At 51.1% G+C, this 25,093-nt stretch overlaps 1 protein-coding gene and 1 long non-coding RNA gene across 11 annotated transcripts in view; one reads left to right on the forward strand and one right to left on the reverse strand.

Annotated features, from left to right (window-relative positions):
* The window catches only part of LOC106834351 (L3MBTL histone methyl-lysine binding protein 1), a 69,166-nt gene continuing 44,073 nt past the window's right edge, over positions 1 to 25,093 (forward strand). For 4 of the 10 annotated variants that reach the window (XM_044748102.2, XM_070485958.1, XM_044748106.2 and 1 more), the window contains exons 1-19: positions 5,374 to 5,510; positions 6,138 to 6,283; positions 6,453 to 6,679; positions 7,152 to 7,293; positions 7,546 to 7,696; positions 7,854 to 7,989; positions 8,658 to 8,742; positions 17,471 to 17,559; positions 18,067 to 18,171; positions 19,112 to 19,247; positions 19,579 to 19,670; positions 20,782 to 20,933; positions 21,368 to 21,444; positions 22,036 to 22,121; positions 22,310 to 22,420; positions 22,913 to 23,027; positions 23,894 to 23,993; positions 24,175 to 24,372; positions 24,463 to 24,512. In XM_044748102.2, the coding sequence (XP_044604037.2) occupies positions 6,148 to 6,283; positions 6,453 to 6,679; positions 7,152 to 7,293; positions 7,546 to 7,696; positions 7,854 to 7,989; positions 8,658 to 8,742; positions 17,471 to 17,559; positions 18,067 to 18,171; positions 19,112 to 19,247; positions 19,579 to 19,670; positions 20,782 to 20,933; positions 21,368 to 21,444; positions 22,036 to 22,121; positions 22,310 to 22,420; positions 22,913 to 23,027; positions 23,894 to 23,993; positions 24,175 to 24,372; positions 24,463 to 24,512 (2,188 nt within the window). In that variant the 5' untranslated portion in view covers positions 5,374 to 5,510; positions 6,138 to 6,147. Of the gene's footprint in view, positions 185 to 5,373; positions 5,511 to 6,137; positions 6,284 to 6,452; positions 6,680 to 7,045; positions 7,294 to 7,545; positions 7,697 to 7,853; positions 7,990 to 8,657; positions 8,743 to 17,470; positions 17,560 to 18,066; positions 18,172 to 19,111; positions 19,248 to 19,578; positions 19,671 to 20,740; positions 20,934 to 21,367; positions 21,445 to 22,035; positions 22,122 to 22,309; positions 22,421 to 22,912; positions 23,028 to 23,893; positions 23,994 to 24,174; positions 24,513 to 25,093 lie in introns of those variants that run through there. The other 6 variants (XM_070485957.1, XR_006513847.2, XM_070485960.1 and 3 more) reach the window with 6 other exon arrangements.
* Positions 1,050 to 6,558, reverse strand: LOC106834352 (uncharacterized). The gene is made up of 3 exons (XR_011494646.1): positions 6,420 to 6,558; positions 1,594 to 1,718; positions 1,050 to 1,190 (listed from the first exon to the last, which is right to left on the reverse strand). It is a non-coding gene; the product is annotated as an uncharacterized lncRNA (long non-coding RNA).

Below are 25,093 nucleotides of genomic sequence, written 5' to 3' on the forward strand. Positions count from 1 at the left end.
AGGAAAGCAAGAGGGCGCGGGCGCCTCTGGACCCACGGGCCCGCGCCCCCCAAACCTGCTCGGCGCGCAGTCAGCGCCCGGCATCCTGCAGGGAGGCGGGCCCGCCCCCCTGTGCGCGCAGGCGCGCGCTGCGCGGGGCTCGGACCGCAGCTCGGCGCCTGGAGGGCGCGCGCTGGCCTTGCAGGTAGGCATCCCGCCGGCTGTTGGGCTGGGACCCCGGGGTGCGGGGGCGCCGCCCCAACGGGTCCAGCCCGGCACGAAGAGTCCTCGGGTCTGCGGCCCCGCTGCGTCGCTCCTTCCGAGCGCCTCCGGCGGGGGGCGCGGGCTGGGGAGGAGGTTGGGGAGAGCCGAGTGGAAGGGGTCTGGGCGGAGTGCGGAGGGGCCCGGCGGGTGCGGGGCTGCAGGGCGAGGCGGGCGCATCCACCGTGCTGCTGCTGGCCGCGATCGGGAGGGTGGGGAGGGAGGAGGCTTTGATTTTAGAAAAATGCAGTCAATTAAGAGTTTTTCGTTAATGGAAAAGAGGGTGTAGACGGTGGTTTTCTTAAGAAATGGGTCATTTGGCAAACTTTCTCTTTTCTACCATTAATTTCCGATTTTTATAACGGAAAATTGGATTATTATTGTTTTTTGTAAAAGGAAAGAATAAAAAGAATTCCGCCATTTTGGCGTTTTAAAAAGTAACCGTTCTGCGGGGCTGACGGATCCGTGGCCGCCCCGCCCGCCGCCGGCTATACTAGTCCGGGGAGGATTCGGGAGGCGGGCGGCGGGTCCCGACCCTTGAACTGGCTTTCTCCGCCTCCCGGGTTTCCGCGGCACCTGCGGCGGGGGGCGGCGCCGAGGCCCCAAGTTTGTGGCGCTCAGTCTCTCTGGGGCTCCGCGGGCGTTTTGGGAGTATCGGGGGTGTCTGTCTGGGACGCTAGCTCCCCACCCCCAACACCTAGAACGAGGGCATTTATTGAGCGTCTGTTGTATACGAGGTCTTGAAGGGCAAAGGCTGGGGGGAACCTTGGCCGACAGACCAAGAGATCATAAACACGGGCACATTCATTCAATAAATATTTATTGAGCATCTGCTATGTGCCAGACAGCGCTCCGTGCTGAGTATCCAAGGATCGTTTTAGGTCAGGTTCCCCGGAAACAGACTCAGAGGGAGATGTGAGTGTAGGTTGGAGTGCCCTTGGGGGTATCACCTGCAGGGGAGTGAAGACCGCAGGGTGGTTGGGCAGAGGAAGAAGTTGAACTGCTCATGTAGTCTCAAAGGAGCCCTCAGCCTGTCCCCAGGGAAGCTCTGGAACCGAGATGGCCCAGGAGAGACATCCCCAATTGAGGCAAGGGGGCGGCGCCTTTATACCCCGTATCGACTAGTCAACAGATGGCTGCTTCCAGGAGAGGGCACTTGGGCGAGGCAGCTCCTCTGGCTGAGGGCAATTCGGAGAGAGGCTGACAGCTGAGGACTGCCAATGACAACCTTCACAGTGGCCGGGACCTCCCACTTTATCCCCTCCTCCCCCAGCCTCTGAGCAGCACAGAAGGAGAAAATAGTAGTGTTCTAGCCTAAGGCAAGAATGGTAAGCCATTTATGGCTTTCAGTACCATTTGTTTCTTCTCCATATGTTATTGACCACTCTTTACTCCCAGCTCGCTGATTCATTCATTCCATGACTGTCAGTGCAATATCTGGATCAGGCTCTTGCATGCCAGGTGCTTTGTTCTGGTCCCTGGAGGAGAAAGACATAGATCGTGGTGGAGTGGAGCACACTAGAGGGAGTGATTAACTTTGTTTTGAGAGTGGATTCTAGGAAGACTTCATAGAGTAGGTGTCACTGAAGCTGTATCTTGAAGGATGATTAAAAATTTTCCAGATATATGGGATGTGGAAAGGTACCAAGCAGACAGAACAGAATGTGTAGAGGCCACAGAACTGGCGTTCTGAAGGTGTGACCAGGCTGCAGGGGTAGGTGTGGATGGGTTCCTTGCACCCGGCTCAGGCTGGTCGTGCTGCCATGTGGACCTAGTGGGACAATGCTTATGAAAATGCTGTGTGAGCTACAAATGTGGTGGGTAGTAGTGGTAGAGGAGGGGTGAATTCAAATCCAGAGAAGGCAGTTCCCGGCCTCAGGAAAGAACACAGAAAGAGTAGGTGCTGCTAGCCTGGAGCCCACAACCACACGTGATGGGTCCCGACATCACAGGCGCACGGGATCCTCTCCCCTCCTACACATTCAAGGATTTGTCTTCTACAATTATTTTTTTTTCTCCTGCACTGTCAGTTTCTTCCTCTCTGTAAGCTCATCTTCATCAGCTACAAACATGTTGTGACACCTCCTATTTAAAAAAAAAAACACCAAAAAACCCCTTCCTTGAGACCACATCAACTCTCCAAATACCCTCCCCCGTTTCCATGCTCTCCTTCACATCACAGCTCCTGGAAAGAGCTGTTCATCCCATTGTTTCCACTCTGCTTTCTCCTATTCTCTCTCCTACAAGGACCAACCCTTCTTGTCAGTCTCGCCACCAGAATGTAGACTCCATGGCAGAGGTTTTTGTCTGTGTTGTTCACTGACAAATCCAGATAGTCTAGAACAGTGCCTGGCACCTTGTAAGTGCTCAATAAATATTGGACTAATTAATGATTTCTCTCTAGAACCCACTCCAGTAGGTTTTTGTGCCCACAGCTCTTCTGAAATGGCTCTTGTCAAGGTTTTTGATGACCTCTTTATTGCTAAAATGGTCGACACTCAGTCCTCATGTGACTGGATGTGTCAGTGGCATTTAACACCATTGAGCTGTCCCATCTTCCTGCAAACTTTCCCCCTGTGCCCTCCAGAAGCCCAGATTCGTCTGGATTCCCTCTCACCTCATTGCAGTCTCCTTCTAAGTCTCTTTTGTTCGATCTTCTTCCTCTTCCCAACCTATCAATCTCGGTGAGCTCCAAGGCTCCCCCCATTTCTTTATACTCAAGACCATCTCTACAGGATGGTTTTCAAATTTGTATCTCCAGCCTCAACCTTATCTCTTATTTCTAGAACATAAGCTTCATAAGAGCACTCAGTCTTATTTGAGATGGTACTCCCAGAGCACAAATGGTGCTGACACCAAGTTGGCCCTCCAGTGTATGCGGAACAAAGGGCAGCACACCGGAACAGAAGGGCGGTCCTCTCAGCCACTCTTCCTGGACAGACCTGAAACCGGGGAGGGGTTTCGAAACAGAATGGAATTCTTTCAGGAGTGCCCACATTCACTCTTAATGACTGTCAGGGTTTTAAACAAAAATATTGACTCTGTTTAAAAGAACTAAAAATGGTGCAAGTACTTCAGCTGTGCAAAGCAATATAATTGGAATTGAAATGCAGGGAATTCTATTTTATAATTTAAAAAAAGGGAAAACAAACCTTGGTTTGCATGCTGCCTTAATTAATCAGGTTATATTTCTCATCTTTGCCTGCTTGAGTATACACTCTATAATGTAGAGGATGGACCCTGTGTTTTAGGGAAGAAAAGCTGGAAAATAAGTGAATGCGCAAGAACAGCAGGAGGGAGGGCGGGAGAGACAGCACCCATTGCAAGCAAGCGGTTTACATGTTCTTGGCCAGAAGCTACCAAGCTCCCTGGAATTTCTGTTAAAAGGGAGTGGATTGGTAGATATTTGAAAGTGCTGGTATCAAGACTTTACATATTTTTTGATTTATTCTTCACCAAAGCCCTATGAGGTAGATGCCATTACCAGGCTCATTTTACACATGCAGAAACTGAGGCTCAGAGAGTGTAAGCCACTCACTCAGAGTCACAGGTATTAAGTGGTGGAGCTGAGATTCAAACTGTCTTAACTCTGTCTTAAGCCTAGGCCCACCTTCTTTCCCTTAACCTGTATGCCAGAAGCCACTGTCAAGTACTGCTAACACCTTAAACAACCAAGTGTCAATCACTCATACAGTGCTTTTTTTTATTATTATTATTTAAGACCTTTATTAACAGGTGCTTGCAGTTTGTTGACTTTTTTGAAAAAATCAAATTGTAAACTTTTATTACAAATTAAAAATGAGGTTCTTAAAAATCTCAACTTGACCAGATATGAAACAATTTAAAAACCTTTAAAAGTGTATTGAGAAAAACCAAGCTTTTTTTAAAAAAAAAAAAAAAAACACGTTTGTCATTACCAAAAAGAGACACTCTTACGGTGCTTTTTATTAACAAGTTGAAATTACTGAAATCCAACCAAATACTTACTGAGCACCTACTGTGTGCCAGGCACCACTCTAAGTGCTGGGGATAGAGCAGTGTACAAAACAGATAAGGGCTGCGCCCTCATGGAACTTACATTTATGTGGGGACGACTGATCAAACACAAATAAATGAAGATCATTATTGATTATAATGAAGGACATGAAGGAAATGAACACAGTATTGAGATAAGCAGGAGTGGGACGGGGTGAGGGGTGTGCTACTTTAAACTGAATGCTCAGGAAAGACCTCTTCTGAGGAGGTGACCCCTGAGCTGAGGCTTGGAGGATGGGAAGGAGGCAGCCAAGCAGAGAGCTTGGGGAAGAGCATTCCAGGAGGAAGGAACAGCAATGGCAAAGGCTCTGAGGTGGGGACATTTAGTGAAGCAATAGAAGGAAACCAGAGTTTGTGGAGGGTGGAGAACAAGGGGAAGAGTGGTGAGGGATGATGTCAGAGAGGAAGACTTAGGCCAGATTCTATAGGGTAAAGCACTTCGATTTTATTCTAAGGGCAATGGGGAGCCATTGAAGGATTTTAGGTAGAGAAATTATGCGATTTGGTTTACATTTTTAATGCTTTCTCTTACTGGAGAATAGACTATAGAGAGCAAGAGAAGAAGGATCTTGAGATGGCTTAGAAAGCAATTTCTGAAGTCCAGGGAAAACTGATGGTGGTTGGGGCTAGCATGGTGGCAATGAGATGGAGAGAAGTGGTCAGACTTTGAGATGTATTTTGGAGGTAGAGTCGACAGGCCAATTATAGTATATATAAAGTTGTGCTGTGCAGTACAATAACTATGGCCGCTGTGGCTATTTAAATTTAATTTGAAGTAAATAAGATTTAAAATTCAGTTTCTCAGTCACACTAGCGACATTTCTAGTGCTCAGGAACTACATGTGGCTAGCAGCTACTGTGCTGGCTGGTGTAGGTATAGGACATTTCCGTCATCATAGAAACTTCTACTGGACAGTGCTGGTAAGGCATCTAGGACAGAGGCCAACACACTTTAGGAGTTAAGTAATAATAGATATTAAGTATATTTGTTATGGTACTAGGTCTTTTTTTTCATATATTTACCTGTTCAACCAACTCTTTATTAAATGCTTTTACCGCCCTTGCTTTATTACAGGAAAATCAGGCACTGCCTGGGTTCTCTGGGCACTCCCTCTTTGCTCTTCAAATGCATGCAGTTGTTCAACAGATGTTGCTGTGCTTGAGGTTGGAGGGAGTAGTGATCAGGAAAGATCACCTCCCAGGAAGATGAACCTGTATGAGTGAAGGAGAACCTGGTACTCAAGGGCTCTGAATCCCCAGAGGGAGAAGGGGTCAAAAAAGAGCGGGGGGCCGGCCCCATGGCCGAGTGGTTAAGTTTGCGTGCTCTGCTTCAGTGGCCCAGGGTTTCGCCAGTTCAGATCCTGGGTGCGGACATGGCACCATTCATCAGGCCATGCTGAGGTGGTGTCCCACATGCCAGAGCCAGAAGGACCTACAACTAGAATATACAACTATGTACTGGGGTGCTTTAAGGAGAAGAAGAAGGAAAAAAAAAAAAAGATTGGCAACAGTTGTTAGCTCAGGTGCTCAGCTTTAAAAGAAAAAAAGAGGGGTGTTTGGCCTTGGCCTGAGGTGTGTCATGAGGACAGCTGGCCAGACAGAACTTGGCCTGAGACATATTCCCCAGAGTCAGTTCTGTATGTCACAGTTTACAAAGCACCCTCACACATGCTCATCTTAAGGAAACTGGGGAGGTGCAGGGCCCGCGTGACCTGGTTAGAGCTAGTGGCCAGACCTGATGCTGGTCTCCTAAGACACCCTACTCTGCTCAGGCCTGAGGGTTTTCCCTGAGGACGGGCAGCTCCTCCTCAAAGAAGCCGCCTCCCTCCCTGATCGCCCTGATGGCTCTGCTCCGCTTGTAGGCCTACCAGGATGGAGGGGCATGCTGAAATGGAGATGCTGAGGACACTGAAGGGGCCCTCCTCAGGGGAGGTCAGCGTGCACCTGGTGGCCAGAGACAGCCCAGGTTCAGGCCCTCACCTGCCCGCTACTGCCTTCATCATCCCAGGTGGGCCAAGCCAGGGGTCTGGGAGGAGGAGCAGCCCCCATACCTGCCCAAGCAGGTGTGGACCCTAGGGAGGAGATGATACTTTTCACCTGCCCACACCTGCATGGCAGGGTCGGGGCAGGGCCACCGGGCTCACCTGTGTCCTGTCTGTCCGTGTATCTGTTCGCAGCCAGCACGGCCACCCTTGGCCTGTCCAGCAGTGCCCTGGATGTGTCCTGCTTTCCGCGGGAGCCGATCCATGTGGGCGCCCCAGAGCGAGTGGCCGGCAGCGTACCTGTCACGGCCACGGTTCTGCCGCAGTTAAGCGCCGGCCCGGCGGCCAGCTCCAGCGGCAGCACAGTGCGGCTCCTGGAGTGGACAGAGGCCGCGGCCCCGCCCCCTGGGAGCGGCCTGCGGGTCAGTGTCTGTGGGGATTGGCGGGGCCCCGCGAGCCGCAGCTGTGGGCGGGGCCTGCGGGCTCGGAGGCGGGGCCTGAGGCGGAAGGTGGGGGAAGCTGGCGAGATGGAGGATTCTGCGGGTGGGGATTTGAGTGAGAAACTAGGGGCGTGGCTTGGAGCGAAGCGCTCTGAGGACAAGGGCATGTGGGGACCTAGGGGCGTGGTTTGTGGGGAATGGGACCTGGGGGCGTGGCTTGGAGAGGGACGCCCTGGGATGGGGCTTTAGGGACTTGGCTTGGAGTGAGGCGCCCTGGAGCCCAGGCCCGCGGGAGTCTGGGGGCGTGGCTTGAGGTGGGCACCCAGGGGCGGGGTCTTGCTGGCTGCTGGGGGGCGTGGCCTGGAGTAAGGCGGCAGGAGGGAAACAGTGTCAACGGGGAGTGGTTCAAGGGCTGGCAGGGGAGTCGCGGTCCTCAGACCCTCCCGCGCTCCAGTTCCGGATCAGCGAGTACGCGCCGCTGAACATGGTGGGAGCGGAGCAGCCCCCGAGCCCCGAGCTGCGGCAGGAAGGCGTGGCCGAGTACGAAAATAGCGAGGCCCCAGCAGGAGGTGGCGATGCGGGCACCCACCAGCCTGGTAAGAGCCCCAGGCCGCGAGCCGAATCCTTGAGCCGGTGGGGCGAGGCCTGAGCTCCCGGTGGAGCCTTGGTAGGGGGGCGTGGCCCGGGTTCTGCAGGTGCGCCCAGGGGTTGGTCCTCAGGTGGAGAAGGACCTGACAAGGTGCGACCAAGGTGAGGCCGGGCCTGAGGGGACGTGGGCTCCAGGGTGGGCGGAACCTGGGTGTGGCTGTGATCGGGTGGGAGGTCTCAGGCCCTTTTGGCCCCCACAGCGGACCTCCCCCAGGACCCTCCAGAAGATCCCCCTCAGGACCCCCCAGAGGATGATGGCACCTGTCAGTGCCAGGCTTGCGGGCCTCAACCAGGCACCGGTCCAGATGCTGGTTCCTCCAGTGATGGCTGCCCCCCGCTGTACCAGGAGCGGTAAGGGGGCGGGGGGCGAGGAGGGGAGGGTGGTGGAGGGAGGCAGCCCTACTTGCTCTGCATTCAGGCCCCAAAGCTCCATTCCTGTTCAGGACTTAGGACAGGGGCTGGGGGGGTGCAGGGCGGGTGTTCTTTCCTCAGGCTGCCCCTCCCTCAGGTCAGTCATAGTGGAGAACTCCTCAGGCCAGAACTCCTCCTGTGCCAGCACTTCTGAGCTCCTCAAACCCATGAAGAAGAGGAAGCACAGGGAATACCAGAGCCCATCAGAGGAGGAGTCCGACCCAGAGGCCATGGTAGGAAGAGGGCAGGGGGAGGGAAGGGGGAGGCTGGAGGCTGTACCCCAATTCCCACTATCTCCTCCATTAATCCAGGTCTTGGGGCTGGGCCAGAGAAGACACATAATAACTCATATTTTGGAGTCCCATCCAGAGTCAGGTCCTGTACTTGATTGGAGGAAAATGGATAAATCACCCTCCTGCTTTTCTGGAGCTCCCATCTCGGTCTAGTGTCAGGGCTAAGTCACATTCACATGAACTGACACCCGAGTAGATGTGCAGGCAGACAGGAAGCTCCACCATGGGAGCCCAGTCACTAGGCCAGAGGCCAGGGAGCAGAGGCCTCTAGTTGCAGAGAAGCTGGAAGAGACAGAGCATGAAAATTCCAGTGAGCAGGTAAAATCAGCACAGAGCAGATATTTGTGTCCTCAGTTTCCCCACCTGGGAAAGAGGAGAACTGTAGTCAAGCTGTGTAACTAGGCGGCATAGGCTCATGTGAGTCTGTGACCAAGTGGTAGAGAGTTGTCTGCTGGGGCTATGTTCCTGCTGGTGGCCTAGAAGAAATTCCACCTGCTTGGGGCAGAACACCATGTGGCCAGAGAGCCAAGCAGGGGCCAGGAATAGGGGCTGGGGCTTCACCCCAAGCCACGAGGACAGGAAGCTGGGATCAGGCTTGCCTTCCACAGGAGAAGCAAGAAGAAGGAAAAGATCCAGAGGGACAGCCCACTGCCAGCACCCCAGAAAGTGAGGAGTGGAGCAGCAGCCAGCCTGGTATGGTGGCCTGGGTATATATATTCTTGTGATGTGTGTACACACCTTTGGAGGGGTGAGGCTGGGAGTGTGAGTTATGGTTGTGATGGTGTGTTGTACCTATATAGATGAGCGTGCGTTAGTGTGTTTGTATGAGAGGACGAGAGAGAGACAAGGTTTCTGGTCTGTGCATTAGTGTATGTGTGTTCTTGGGGGTTACAGCATGTGTGTGTTTATCCTCTATTATCCAGTTGTGAGTAGGCCTCACTGCCAGGCTCAGTATCCCAAGACTTGAGCAACCTTTAGTAGCACCACATGGCATTGCTTCCCTTTGGTGGTGTGAACAAGTTCTTACTGGTCATTAATCTGACCCTGGGCCGCCATTCTGACCCTTTGGTTTGTTCCATTTTCTAAGAAAAATGGGACAAAGATCATTGATAGTCAGCTTTGGTCCTCAGGTCTTCTTCATTATCATCTCCACATTCCCCTGTGATAACAGTCAACTGGAGCTAAGTAGCTTTACCACGCCTTGTAATCACCTAGATACTGTGTAGCACTTTGTTTAATGTCTGTCTACCTCCCTCAAAACAATCTGTTTTATTAATCATTGTATGCCTGGTGCTTAGTCTTATCACACACGGAGACTGATGTGGAGTAAACTCTCAATAAATGTTTGTTCAGTAGAGGAATGGATGAGTTGTATGTTGGTGGTTCCTCTTGGACCATGGCTCAGTTGCATGAGTCACTGTCTTTCTTGTCCTAGAGAGAGCCAGAGGGTGAGCCCAGTTCTTGGGATATCATTCTGCCTTGATGGATCCAGTGCCAGCCAGAGGAGCCCAATCTGTGTCCAGGGCTCAAAACCCTATAGTGCCTGTTCCCCCTTCCGCCCAGTACAGCCAAACCAGATTTCCACTCTCACCCAAAGCTGTCACATTCAAAGACAAAGGCTTAGCTCTCAATAGCTTATGACCTCTTAAGACTTACGCAGAGGAAGGAAATGGTGTCTAACTACTGTTGACTCAACTGCTCTGTCTTACTTAGATTCATAAATCAGCATGCTCTGGCTGGGTCCTGTTGACCAGTACAAAGTTGTCTTTTGATTCATAGCACTCACCCTCTCAACTGTGAACATTGGTATAGCATTGGTTTCTGGATGTTTTCCCCCTTCTGCCTTTTTCTCTTTTTTCAAGAGAAGAAACTCTATCAGTAGACAAGAGTTTGCATTTATGGCTAAAAATTTTCCATTCATTTTCTGGGTCTTTTGGCAGAAAAGTCTGGGGTTAGGGATGGGGGTGGCAGGGTTGCTTGAGTGTCCTGTGTGTGTGTGGAGAATCTGTTTTAGCTACACTCTTTGGCAGTTTGATGGCCAGCTATTGGGTTCATATTCTACACACCTGATATATCTGGTCCTGATGAAGTGTTCCAGTAGTTTAAGAGTTAGAACCACATAACTCATGTACATACTCAGGCCTTCTCTCTCATATATCTCCTTCACCTTTTCAACAGCTATTTGTGTGAAAGATCATTTTCTAACACACCATTGCAAAAGTCTTTCAATTTGTTTAGTCATGAATAGCTATTCTGAGAATTTTAACAGTTACTGATGTTCTCATGTCATCTCTCATTCTGCCCACATCCAGATCAAGTATCTACAGTGGCACTCTTCAGGATCAACATGGTACAGCCTTTTCAGATTCAGAGCAATCCTACAAGCATCCTGTTCTGTTTCCTTATAGTTACCTTAGACATACATGTTTGCCCATTTTTAATTGGGTTATCTTCTTACTTATCTTAATTATTACTTATTAATTCTTTATATATTTTAGATACAAGTCCTTTGTCAGATGTATATATTACAAATATTTTCTCCCAGTCTGTGGCTTGCTTTTTTTCCCTAAATGATGTCTTTTGAGGAGCTGAAAGTTTTCATTTTGCTGATGTCCAATTTATAAACTTTACAGTTAGTGTCGTTTTGAAACAGCTTTATTGAGATATAATTCATGTACCATACAATTCTCCCATTTGAAGTGTACAGCTCACTGGTTTTTAGTCTATCCACGCAGTTGTATAACTATCACCACAATCAATTTTAGAACATTTTCATGACTCCAAAAAGAAACCCTGTGCCCATTAGCTGTCACCTCCCCAAACTACCAATTCCCCTCCAGCCCTAGGCAACCACCGATCTACTTTCCATGTATATGGATTTGCCTATTTTGGACATTTCATATAAATGGGCTCATATAATACATGGTCCTTTATGACTGACTTCTTTCACTTAGCACAGTGTGTTCAGGTTTTATCCATGTTGTAGCACACATCAGTACTTCATCCTTTTTTATTGCTGAATAATATTTCATTGTGAGGATATATCACATTTTCTTTATCAGTTGATGAATATGTGGGTTGCTTCCATTTGGGGACTATGAATGATGCTGATATGAACATTTGTGAACACGTTTTTGTGTGGATGGAAGTTTTCATCTTTCTTGTGTATATGCCTAGGACTGGAATTGCTGGGTCATAAGGTAACTCTATGTTTAGCCTTTTAAGGAACTGCTAGATTGTTTTCCAAAGTGACTGCACCATTTTATGTTCCCAGCAGCAGTGTATGAGGGTTCCAGTTTATCCACCTCCTCCAACGCTTGTTATTATCTGTTGTGTTTTTTTTATGCTTTTTGGGGGGGTAAGTGAGAAAGATTGGCCCTGAGATAGCATCCGTTGCCAATCTTCCTCTTTTCTTTTTTCCTCCCCAAAGCCCCAGTACATAGTTGTATATGCTAGTTGTAAGTCCTTCTAGTTCTTCAATGTGGGATGCACCACAGCATGGCTTGATGAGCGGTGTGTATGTCTGTGCCCAGCATCCGAACCAGCGAACTCTGGGCTGCTGAAGCAGAGTGCACAAACTTAACCACTATGCCACCAGGCTGGCCCCTGTCTTTTTTATCATAGCCACCCCAGTGGGTCTGAAGTGGTATTTTATTGTGGTTTTGATTTGTGTTTCCCTGATGGCTACTGATGCTGAGCATCTGTTCATGAGCTTATTGGCAATTTGCATATTTTCTTTGGAGAAACATCTATTCAGATCCTTGCCATTTTCTAATTGGGTATAGGAAACATTTTATATTGAAATACAAAGAGTGCTATACAGAGTTGGGGAACAAATTGAGAATATGAATGTGTGATTCAGTATAAAACATTGATCAGTTATAAGGGTCCCTTCTTAACTGAGGTCCCTAATCTAAATTCACATGCAAAATTCTGTGAATTGTTCATTGTTCTCGGGAGATGGTCCATGACTTTTATTTGATTTTCAAAAGGGTCTATTTATACTTCTTAGAAACCTTAATGGCTTTAATAGCTCTCACTGGGTAAACAATAGACCATAGCATTATGGAGCCCAGCCTCTTCAGTTTGGTGTTCCCAGGCATAGATCCCTATAAGGCACATGCTGAACACAAGTACCAGGCTCTTGATTAAATTTTCTGTGTCTTAAAATTAACTGATTATGAGTTGGCTAACCATGCTCTATAAGAAGTAGGTAAATACAGAGATGTATCTGTAGCAAATTTAAGACAAAAAGACCCAGCACATGGTGGCACCCTGATGACTGCTTGTAATCAGTTGTTCTTGGACCTTGGCATTCTATTCTTCTCTGTACATTTTCTGTCTGTCCTTTGTAGACCTTTGTAGCCAGAACTCTAGCCTGGCTAGAACCATTAGTTTGTGAATTGTCTCAACTGAAATGACTGAAACCATGCTGAAGAAGCTTCCTGAGAGAGTGAGCAGAAAGAGGGAAAATGAGAGGGAAGTACTGTATTAATTTCTAGGGATCCAGCATTGAGGAGCAGGGTTGGGGTCAGGGAAAGAAGAAACAGTGATGGAAATAGAAGAGGAGGAAGATAGAGCTAAGAGAGTGAAGCAAGAAGGAAATGCTGAGATGGAATGGGTGGTTGGGAGCACACAGACATTGAGAGAGTTGAGGAATGAGAAAAGGTCATTGGATTGTGGCCCTGGTGACTCAAGAGAGCAATTTCACTAGTGCATACAGGTAGGCATGAGGCTAGGTGATGCAGAAGATAATCCGTCAAAAGGATGTAAAGTTCTTCGTAATATCCCCTTACGTTTTTAAAGTCTGCAGGATATGTAGTGATAGCCCCCTTTTTTATTTCTCTTATTATTACATGTGGCTTCTTTCTTTGTTTCTTTTTTTCCCCAGCCTTAGTGAGATATAATTGTCCTATAACATCGTGTAAGTTTAAGGGGTACAATATGTTGATTTGATGTACTTATATATATTTTTTTTTTGAGGAAGATTAGCCCTGAGCTAACTACTGCCAATCTTCTTCTTGTTTTTGCTGAGGAAGACTGGCCCTGAGCTAGCATCCATGCCCATCTTCCTCTATTTTATACGTGGGACACCTACCACAGCACGGCTTTTTGCCAAGTGGTGCCATGTTCGCACCTGGGATCCGAACCCGCAAACCCTGGGCTGAGAAGCAGAATGTGCAAACTTAACCACTGTGCCACCTGGCCGGCCCCTCATGTACTTATATATTGCGAAATGATTACACCATACAATAACCTGCATTATGTCACATAATTACCATTTCGTTTTTGTGGTGAGAACATTTAAGATTTACTCTGTTAGCAACTTTCAAGTTTATAATATAGTATTATTGACTAAAATCACTATGCTGTCCATTAGATCCCCAGCACTTATTCTTCTTGTAACTGGAAGTTTGTATTCTTTGACCAATATCTCCCCTTTTCCCCCACCCCTTCTTTTTGTTTCTTAATCAGTCTTGCCGGAGCCTTATTAATTTTATTTGTCTTGTCTTTTTTATTTCCTTTCTTTGATTTTCTTTGGGTTTACTTTACTCCTATTTTTCTAACTTCATGAGACAGATTAATTTTAATTTTCAGATTTAATTAATTTCCGCCCTCCTTCTTTTCTAATATGTTCGTTTAAGGCTATCATTTCCCTCTAAACACTGCTTTGGCTGCATCCCACAGTTTTTGATGTATAGTATTTCCATTATTGTTCTTTTATTCACCAAACACTAAGTGTCTACTGTGTACCAGGCACTGGGCTAAGAGTTTAGAGTAAGCAAAACACAATACCAGCCCTTAAAGAGCTCATAATCTCATTGCAGAGAGAGAGAGGTGTAAACAGGTAATTATTATGTAATAGTGTAATAAGTATTTAATTTAAGGTCTGTAGGTTCAAAAGACTGTCACAGAACAAACTCTGCCTCATGTAGTCAAGGAAGACTTCATGGGATATGTGGGGTGACATTCCATCCATCCATCCATCCGTGCATCCATCCATCCCTCTAGTCATTCATTTAGTAAACATTTGTTGAGCACGTGTTCTGGATAAAACCCTATGCTAGGTGCCAGAGCTGTGGCTGGGCCCTGAAGGATGAAAGAAAGATAGGATGGGACAGGGTAGCGTAAGATCTTTGAGGCAGAGGGATCAACGTGTGCAAAGGCAGAGAAGCACACAAGGGCATGGAGATGTGTGATGAGGCTGGCGTGTATGCTGTGGAAAGATGTCTGGATTTTTGTCTTTTGGTCAGAACTCAGAAGCCATTGTGGACCTTAAAGCAAAGAAATAACAAACCAGTTTTTATTTTAGAGATATTCTGGCAATAGACTGGATCTGAGGCAGAGAGATCAGTTCAGTGGCTCTTGGACCAGCTCAAAGAAAGAAGGACAGTGACTGTGGAGAGGTGGAGACAGATTCAAGAGATACCCAGGAGAGGGAGTAAACAGGACTCCGCCTAAAGGATCCTGGGAAGTAAAAAGAGAGACATAAAAGATCCCTTCCGAGTTTTTGGTTTGTGTGACTGGCTGAATGGATGGTGGTGCCATGGACTCGGGTAGAGAATACCAAAAGGGGCACAGACTTTGGCAGAGAAGTTACAAAATTTAGCTTTCAACAGGCTGAGCTTGCTGAAGTAAGTGCTAGGCTAAGGAAGCATGTAGCCCAAGGAAGCAGAAATAAGCAAAGGAGCATTTCTGGATGGCAAGAGAGGATCAGTGCCACAGCTAGCCTGTGTGGTGCCTTTGCACAAATTGTGAAAACGTACCCCTTCTGAGCAGACCAATTAGAAAAAGGCAACCTTTCTTCATAGTAGACTCAGCCTTGCAAGGACCCCACACTGGATTTCAGCCCCCATTCATGCTCTTGGCTGGGCATCTGTGTACAGTGCACAAACTGCACTACCATCCACAGGAGCTTTGGGACTTACTTGGGGTTGGGGATGTGCCTAAAGGCTCAGCCCATTGTTCACCCTGGAAAAAGCAGGGAAACTGAAGGAGGCTGGAGGCTTGGTCAGGGAGGGAATCTCGTTATTACTAAAAGGTTTAGTGGTCAGGTCTGTCTCCAGTGGATGACATTAATCTCTTTTCTTATCTGTGAAAAGGATTGCTAGAGCCCTACCTATCACCTGAAGACATTGTGAGGATTAAAAGAGACCATGTATGTGAAGTCTCTAAGACATCCCTGACCTCCAGTTTCTGGTACTAGCCATGGCACACAGGAGGTACCAATTAATGGTAAAAGGAATGGTTAAGATAAAAGAAAGTGGTGTGTGATGGTGGACTGTAAAGACTGTATATTTCGTATGTGGTATGACCAGTGAGAACTCCAGATAATGAAGGCCCAGGGAGGGAAGTGGCAGGGAAGGTAAGGGATGGCAAAGGAAGAGGTCAGCGGGCTCTGCTGTGGCATGGGGGGTCTTAGAGCTTAGCCATGTTGGAGTATGGCTAAAGGGAGATGATCTCGGAGTTAAGAGTCAAGGAGAGGCAGGGGCCCGGCCCGGTGGTGCAGCGGTTAAGTGCGCACGTTCCGCTTTTCAGAGGCCCAGGGTTTGCCAGTTCGGATCCCGGGTGCGGACATGGCACTGCTTGGCACGCCATGCATCCCACGTATAGAGTAGAGGAAGATGGGAACGGATGTTAGCTCAGGGCCAGGCTTCCTCAGCAAAAAAAGAGGAGGACTGGCAGTAGTTAGCTCAGGGCTAGTCTTCCTCAAAAAAAAAAAAAAAAAAAAAGAGCCAAGGAGAGGCAGAGGTGCCTGAGATGAGAAATCTGACAAGTAGCTTATGTTATGGTTTGGGAAGAGTGAGGCAAAAAGAAGAATGCCATCTAGGCAGAAAGAGATGGGTATTGGGAAGGGCTTGTAATAGTAGTGATGATTTGGAAAAAGTAAAGCAGCAGTATGCAGGATGATGTGGAATTCCAGTGGCAAGATACAGCAAGGTGATGCTCACCCTGGCATCCTGAAGCCTACTCTCTCTCTCTCTCCCTTCCCCTGCTCAGTGAGTCTGAATGAAGACTGAGTGGAAGAACTGAGGGTTTCTTGAGGGAACATAGTAGGTGATTTGTTCTAAGGGACAATCCGGTTTTCACTCAGCACAAAGGACAGCAGGAAGAGATGTGCTCTAGGTCGGTGTGTCGGCATGGGTCTCAGAGAGTTTGATGGCTTGGTTGATCAGTTGATGAAGGAAATACTTACTTTGACCCAACTGGGTCAGACGTTTGGGATCTCAAGGTTCAGTACAGTGACAGGGGCATTTTGGCAGCTGCTAGACAGACGCTTATAGCCACTTAGGTTCCAACTAAAGAAAAAAGCTTCTTCCTGAGTAACAAATCACTCCACACCCGAATATTGGGGGCAGTAGGCAAGTGAGCCAGAGCAAGGCAGAGCTAGAATCCAGATCAGACTTCATGGAGACCTGGGGAGGACCAGTAACACGAGTCCAGCGCTTTGTATTTCATAAGGATCTGTTACTCACAGCGTCTTACTCCTCATAATGACCCTCTGTGGTAGGTGAAGTTACCTGCATTTTACAGAAAACAAAACTGAGACATAGGAGTTCCTAGAAGAAGCTGGACGTGTTACCCAAGGGATATGAATTGACTTTTCCAAGTTGTCGCCTCTTTGTCTGTGGCCTTCGGTTGAAGGCAGCTCAGGCTGACCTTATGGGACTACCTTACATGTCACCAGCTATTCTAGCCTTTAAGGAGTGTTTCTTCTCTGTGCTGGAGGCCAGGACTCCATCTCAGGCTAAATTGAAGGTCCCACAGGGGAATCCATCGCCCCCTCCCCATGACCCGGACAACTGAGGGCTATAGGCCCTGACAACCGTGTGTGCGTGTGCATGTCTGGGAGGGCTGTGCAATCACTCTCTACTCTGTGGGCTCACCACACACACAATGTGCATTTGTGTTTCTGTGTGTGCCTGTAAGTCTTCAGAAGAAGAGTCAAAAAAAGAGAATTTCTTCTTTCTACGTGTCCTCTCTTCTCTGTTTCTGCTTCTTTTCCCGTTTTCTCTCTCATTTCTCATTCTCCTCTTCTTTCCCTGTGAGCTTAGGTGGTGCTGTGATTAAGTCCCCTCGCTCAGGACTTGTCACTCAGCTCTGCCAGAGAACAGGGTCCCTCTGAGGCTGACGCTTCGTAACCTCAGTTAGTTGCTGCATAATCCAGAGTTCTGCTGACAGCCGCCTGGAGGTGGGGTAGGGACAGATAGAATTGGTATAGCCTCACCTGAGACTGGGTCTCACCTGAGGTCTGCCCCCCTGCCTCTGGCACCATCATGGCTGAGTGGGACCAGAGAGCAGCATGTGACCACAAACAAAGATTTGTTGTGAAGGTTAGGGTAGAGCTGAGTCAGGAGAAACTGAGGAAATGGTGCTTCAGCAGCAGCCTGGGGTCAGCCCGTCTGTCTCCTGTCCACAGCATCAGGGGAGAAGAAGGAAGGCTGGTCATGGGAGTCCTACCTCGAGGAGCAGAAGGCCATCACTGCCCCTGTCAGCCTCTTCCAGGACGTGAGTGGGACAATGTCCACCTAGGAAAACCTTGTGTTCCCAGTCGAGGGACTCACGACCAAACTCAGGGCTTCTGGTGTTTTCTGTGTCTAACGTCCCTTAAAGGACTGGCAGAATGGAAGCGGGAGAGACAGCTTAGGAGCCTGGTGTCAAAAAGGGCTCACCGTAAGGGGCTTCCAGGGTGGGAAGAAATAGGGACATGGGACCCAGGCTCACCCATCACTGGGCCTGCAGACTTTTGAATTCTATTCAATTCTACACACTGATCTTTCTGTGGCTTGGGTGAGAGAGAGCCCCTAAGTCCAGCCCTGACTCACCCCACATCTTTTAAGGGACTTGAGATCTAGTTTCTCCCCTTCTGGATCCCTGCACTAAAGACCCCCGAATAATAATCCCCTTGGTAGTACCAGGCGGGTGGGGCCTAAAGGCAGCTCCTTCACCCCAAGCCCACCAGGCAAGGATAAGGCTGGATGGAAGCTGGGTCCTCTCCAATCTGTGCGTTGACAGTACCAGACGGTCACCCATAATAAGAATGGCTTCAGACTGGGCATGAAGTTGGAAGGCATCGACCCTCAACACCCCTCCATGTACTTCATCCTCAGCGTGGCCGAGGTGAGCTGAGGCCTGCACCACCGTCCTGATGATGTCTGTCAGGATAGATTGATGGGCCTGCCAGGGACACGGAGGGCCTGGACTCAGATGAGAGAGACAGTGCCCTGCCCTCAGCACACATTCTAGTAGGGGATTAAGGTAGGACACATAGAAAGCTAAAAAATGAACAAAAATCAGATGAAGTGTGAGGGGTGGTGATGGTATTGAGTGGGCGTATACTTCAGTCTGAGGGGACCTGAGGAAGAGAGATCCCAAGGGCAGGGATGTTGGCATGAGTCCTACAAGGAAGGTCCTTGTCCTCTTGGAGCTCACAGTTGTGTGGGAATCAGCCAGATAAAGACATCAGTGACATGCCACAGGGGTGGCGACAGACGTGAGCAGAGGGGCACCGACAGGGCAGGAGAGGCCTCGTAGAGGAAGGGCCTCCTTTGCTGAGTCTTGAGAGATGAGTTTGGAATGAGTAGGGTGTTCCAGGCATAAGAAGAAAAGTGGGCAGAGGCTATGGGGTGTGGACCAGGCTGCATGTCCAAGAAGCTGCTGTCAGCTCAGTGAGGCCAGAGCAGAGTGCACGAGTGGGAGCAGTGGGAGGAGATGGCAGAAGGAAAGGTCACTGGGGCCCTAAGCAGGCCTGAGCCTTGGTAGGTGCCCTCCGGGTTCTGTCCAGGGCTTGAAAGGGCAAGAGGTGTCAGAGAATCTCCCTGTCTTGCACCCAGAACTCAGGGCTCGTGAGTACATGAACTGTCTTCATCGCAGGATGGGAGAGCGTGGGGCAAATTTCACGATGGCGGGGAACCTGGGAGCAGAGAGGTGGGGTGGGGAACCTGCTAGCGTCAGTGACATCAGAGCCCCTGAGCCCCCCAGGCTGGGCCAGGAGAGGTGAGGGAAAGGGAGCGGCATCTGCTGGCATTGCAGTGCCCGTGATTCCCCCTCACGGGGCCAGGTGTGTGGCTACCGCCTGCGTCTGCACTTTGATGGGTATTCCGAGTGCCATGACTTCTGGATCAATGCCAACTCCCCTGACATTCACCCCGCTGGCTGGTTTGAGAAGACTGGGCACAAGCTGCAGCCCCCCAAAGGTAAGGCCCAGCTGGGTTGGTCAGGGTGAGGCAGGGAGCCCTCAGACCCTCCTCCTCTTCCCTGTGGTCCCCCCTACCCTGTTCCCCATTGCACACCAGCCTCTCTTCATCGCATCCTGCTGTGACTGGGCCCCAAGGCTTCTGCTTTGCCCGTGCCCTTTGAATGTCCACTCAGGTTGTGTCCTGCTGTGCCATGGGATCCCTGGGCAGGTTCTTGAGGGTTGTGGGGTCCTCAGGCCTGCTTGACTCTGCTGCTTCAGTGTGGGGTGCCCTCACCAGGGCCCAGCCTCTGTCTGCACGGTGCTCTGTTCGTCCCCCCCGAGGGGCCTAGGTTACAAGGAGGAGGAGTTCAGCTGGAGCCAGTACCTGCGCAGCACAAGAGCTCAGGCTGCCCCCAAGCACCTGTTTGTGAGCCAGAGCCATGTGAGTGCCCCTGAGCCAGAGTGGACACCCACCCCCTAGGACGGAGTCACTGCAGCCAGCCCAGGGTATCTGCTCATCAGAGGAGAGCCATCCACTGGTGCTCTCAGTCTTGTTCTGGTTTCTCACACCAAATGGGAGGGGCACGCTGGGCAGGCCAAGGGCCAGAGGGGGAAGCTGATTACAGATTCTCCCCCGGTTCCCTCCCTCCTGCCTACTGCAGAAATCCTCCCCTCTGCACATCCCCTCGGAGCCCCGGCCCTCCATCCCAGCCTGGGCCTGGAGAGGTCCCTGCTCTTGTTTCTTGCTTTGGTCTGCTCGGTGGTTTTTGGTGTAAGGTCCAAGCTTCTATTCTGCGAGCTGCTTTTTCCTTCCTTCTCCCCAACATTGAGCCTCTCCCATTGAGTCCCAACAACTCACCCGTTGTCTTTTTCTCTGTTCAAGGCAGCTGGCAGCTTTCTCCAGCAGCTAAAGTATCTCCTAATCCCAAGCAAAAGGTCTGAGGGATGTAGGGAACCCCCAGGAGAAATATCACCATGTCAAAAATCCAGGACCCCCGTGGGCCAGGGGCTCCGCCGTGCTGTTCGGGAAGGAGCATTACTCCCCACACCCCCAGTCAGGCCCTGAGACCATACTTACAGGTTCTCAGGTGACTGGTGGGGTTCTACCCACTATGGTGACAGGGAATACAGACTTTTAAGTCAAACTGTTTAAACCTTGGCCCCACCATTGACTAGCATTGTGGTCCTGGTCAAGTTACTTAACTCGTAAAATGATGGTGGATGGTGACCCCTGTCTCACAGGGTGGGGGAGGCTTGTGCTCAGCCTGGCACACTCGTTGGGTGAATGCGTAGCCCCCTGCCAGTCGCTCACCTTCTGCCACAGTGAGGCTTCCTCTGAGTGCATCTTGGGGGCCAGGAGTTCCTGAGTGGCCTGGGGCTTATGATTCTGTCCTGGAGGGACCCTCTTTCCCAGCCTGTTTCTTCTGCCCTCCCCCCCGTCTATCCCCCCAAGCATGACTCCTGGGGAACCGACTGCTTCCTTTGCCAGTGGGTTCTGGGCCAGCACTAGCCGGTCTGGGCCTGGCCGTGGCAGCCCCTCTTCTTGCCCCCAGAGTCCCCCACCCCTGGGCTTCCAGGTGGGCATGAAGCTGGAGGCTGTTGACCGCATGAACCCATCCCTCGTCTGTGTGGCCAGTGTGACCGATGTGGTGGACAGCCGCTTCCTGGTGCACTTTGACAACTGGGACGATACTTACGACTACTGGTAGTGGGAGGGCCCAGACTTGGCCTGGGGGGTGAGGGGAGGGCAGAAGGCAGGGCGAGGGGTGGGGGGCCAGTGCTTTCAAACCTCAGGCACCATGGCCCCAGCCCAGTCCTGACTTCAGATTTGCTCCAGGGTGTAATTGTCCTCTGGATTTGATCTATATCATAAGAAACACAATGCAGTGTTAAATGTTTTATCTGAAAATACCAAAGTTAAGACGAGCAAACTCCTGTGTTCATGATTTTCCCTTAGATGTTATGGTGGTATTAGAGTTTTCAGTTAATGCTGCAGTTTTCTGACTTTCTCCTCGGCCTTCTGTGTAGCTCTCACTAGGAAGTAGGATGAGAGTGGGCCCTGAAGCCGTGCTGTCATAGGACGGCAGGCTCAGGGCCTCAGAGATTCACCTGGGACAGTGAAGTATTCTTGGGTTGCAGGTGTGATCCCAGCAGCCCCTACATCCACCCAGTGGGCTGGTGCCAGAAGCAAGGAAAGCCCCTCACCCCTCCACAAGGTGACCCTGCAGTCCGAGCAAACGCCCCTTCCTGGGCCTGGCCCCATATCCCTCTCCCCTGATCCCTTACCAGGACCTCATTAGCTGGGTCTTTAGGGTCAGGATGAGGGGGCAGATGTACCCTGGAGCCTCATCTCTGCCGGGAGTTTAGAACCCTTTGATTTTAGGAGAGGCCTGTCAACCCCTGACTCCACTGAGGTTCAAGGGAAGAAAGTTAGATGACCCCTCAGCAAGGGAGCAGGGGTCCCGAGTGACGGAAGGGTCCTTCCCTTAGGGAGCATTAGGCTGGCCTATGGACAGTAGAGGTACAGATGTGGCTGGGCTGGAGCTGGAGCAATAGGGCCCAGTAGAGGGTGGGAACCAGGGTTCCCAGGCAGCCCTGTGAATGTGAGGTGGTGACATGCTTGTTTCTGATTAGCACCCCTCTGCCTCCTGCCTCAGGAGCCCCCTCCAAGGAACTGGCTGTGGTGATGGGGGGGAGATGGTACTCCAAGGGCCTCGCTCCCTTCTGTGCTCCTGGTCCTGCTTGGGAGCAGAGAGCTCCCCCTGTGTGCCTGGGTGCCTAGACAGTGCTCTCCTGCTCTCCTCCAGACTACCCAGACCCTGATAGCTTCTGCTGGGAGAAATATCTGGAAGAAACTGGGGCCTCTGCCGTGCCCACCTGGGCCTTCAAGGTGGTGAGTCGGCTCTCCCTGCTCCCAGAGCAGAGCTCAGTAAGGCATGGAACCCTTGGCCAGCCAGAATGGGGCCCTGGCCTCCCCCTTTGGCAGACCACAATTTCCCAGGCACAGCACTAGGGCTCCCTTCTTGGGGCCTCAGCTCTGCTGAGGTGGGCCTGGGCCCGAAGGCTGCTGTCCCCCTGCAGCGCCCCCCGCACAGTTTCCTGGTCAACATGAAGCTGGAGGCCGTGGACCGCAGGAACCCAGCTCTGATTCGTGTGGCCAGCGTGGAGGATGTGGAGGACCATAGGATAAAGGTAGCTCCAGGACCCTCAGGCTGGGGGAGTGGACAGGCCAATTGGGCAGGAATTCTGTGCACTGGTTAGAGGTCAAGGGCATGGCCTGAGCCAGACATAAGGCAGGCCGCACGTTGTGGGGAAGAGAGCTCTAAACTTGAGGCCGAAGATCTTGGATCTCATTTTAGCCTCATCTGGGACTTACCTTTGCAGGCTTGGCAAGTCTTTTCCCTTCGCTGAGCTTTAACCTTCTCATCTGTAAAATGGGCCTAATAAGACTTGTCCTACCCACAGATTGATGGGAGAAGCCAGTAACTTAATGAGTGAAGCCCTTGGAAAATGTGGCAGCCAAGATGGATTGCGTGGGGTTGGCCCCTTGGTTCTTCCAATCCAGAATCTTGCTTCTGACAGGCCCTAGGGATGGGGAGAGCCCCTGGAGCCTGGAGGACCTCCCGGCTCATCTGGGCCCCTTCCACGAGGAATGCCTGACCTCCACGGACCTTTTCTTCCTAGCTCCACTTTGATGGCTGGAGTCATGCCTATGACTTCTGGATTGACGCTGACCACCCAGACATCCACCCGGCGGGCTGGTGCTCGAAGACAGGGCATCCCCTGCAGCCTCCTCTCCGTGTGTACCGCTAGGACCCTCTGACCCTTTCCCTCTGCTGTCCCACCCTGCCCCCCAGCTCTGACAACTTCCCTCCTATAGGTTGCCCTGGGGGCTCTGACCGTCATGCCCAGGTCTGATGCTGCAGGCTCCAGTGCTCACAGTGAGCTCTGGGACCCCCATCCTCCCTCTCTGCCACACTAGGCAGTGCTTCTGGCTTCCCCACTTGTTGGGTTTGGGGTATTGAGGTGTGAGGGGGCAAGGTCACCTGGGAGCATGTGCTTAGAAGGTGGTTATACACCTGGCAGTTCTCTCAGCGTCTAGCAGAGCCACACAGAGCAGGCATTGGGTTTGCTAAGGAGATGCTGGCTCCCTTCAATAAAACTCTGTCCCTTACGCAGGCAGGGGTTAGAGGTCAGGTCACTGGACTGCTCGGCCCTAGTTCTCACCCCCAGGATCCCCCCTTATTTCCCTGCTGCCACCACATCTGTCTCACAGTCGATTATTCTCCAAGCGTGAGCAGAGCCTAAAAAGTTACCAGAATCTTGGGGATGGACACAGGGAAACAGAGAGAATAGCATGAATCTGCCTGATGTGGCTTCTAAGGTATAGCTGTGCCCCCACCAGCTCTGAGTGGAGCTCCTCCCCTAGGGTTCTCCTCTCTGAGACAGAGGGCATGGCCTGCTATCTCAACGAAGTGTGTGAGAGCCAAGCCCTCATTCCCCAGAGAGGGGCAGAGAGCCAGCAGCAGGCAATGACGTCAGCCTGGCTCAGGGCCCTGTACCAGGGGCACTAGTTCCTAGTGCTGACCTTCCCGGGGAGACTCCCCTCCCTTCCTCCCTCCCCACCCCAGGACCCTATGCTGACTCTTCCTCCTGCTCCTCCAGGACCGAGAGAGCCCAGCTCTGCCTCCGCTGGGGACTGTCCTCCTCTCAGCTGTCAGCGCCTGCCGCACGCCAGGACCTCCAAATACAGCTTTCACCACCGGTGAGCGGAGGGCTCCTGCTAAGAGGCCTCGGGCATTGTTCAGAGAGGGTCTGTTTTCCACCTGCTGTGTGCGCCCAGCTGAGCAGGGCTCACCGAGACGCTCTCCCAGTGGAGCTAGGGCTGGGAAGGGCTGAGTAGGAACCAGTGGATTTAGCCTAACTGAAGCCGCCTCCTTCTCCAGGAAGTGCCCCACTCCTGGTTGTGACGGCTCTGGCCACGTGACAGGCAAGTTCACAGCTCACCATTGCCTCTCGGGCTGCCCACTGGCCGAGAGGAACCAGACCCGGCTGAAGGCGGAGCTGTCCGACTCGGAGGCCTCGGCCCGTAAGAGGAACCTCTCAGGCTTCTCCCTAAGGAAGAAGCCTCGCCATCATGGCCGGTGCGGAGGGCAAGGGTGCAGGGCCTCGTGTCCTCCTGGGCCAGGCCAGGCACTGAGTCCCTGCCACGGACCTGGTCCCTCTCTCTCCAGGATTGGACGCCCTCCAAAGTATCAGAAGATCCCGCAGGAAGATTTCCCGAGTGAGTCCCAGGTCACCTCCTGCCCTCCACAAAGTGTTTACCATGAGTGCTTAGTAATTGTTGGTGGGGTGAGTCGCCGGAGGGCCTGGAGGGGGAGAAGCTGGAAGGAAGGCTGAGATACGTGGGGAGCATAGAGCAGTGGCAGAGCACGGGATGCAGCCTGGAGTGACCTTAGGTTCCAGCCCCATTTCACCCACAGCCTTTCTGTGAGTCTGCGGGAAAGGCACAGAGCCTCTCTGGGCCTCTGGTTTTCTACCGTGGGCAGGATGATGCTCCCGGCTCTGCTATTCTCAATTCTAGGCTTCCTGGGAGGGAGGCATCGCTGTCACTTTCTAGCTGTGTGACCTTGAGCAACTCACGTAACGTCTCTGAGCCTCAGTCTCCTCCTTTGAAAACATGAATAATGCTTGCCTTTCAGGTGTCAACTACGTAAAGTAATAGTGCCTTCTACTACCATTTACTGAGTACCTACTATGGGCAAAGCACTGTATATGAAAAGCACATCCACTCTGGCTGACTCCCACAAGCACCCTGCAATGTGGATACCGTGCTCTCCTTCTAGAGAAGGGGAATGGGAGGCT

Source organism: Equus asinus, chromosome 15 (genome assembly GCF_041296235.1).
Source record: "Equus asinus isolate D_3611 breed Donkey chromosome 15, EquAss-T2T_v2, whole genome shotgun sequence".
In the NCBI taxonomy this organism is placed as follows: domain Eukaryota; kingdom Metazoa; phylum Chordata; class Mammalia; order Perissodactyla; family Equidae; genus Equus; species Equus asinus.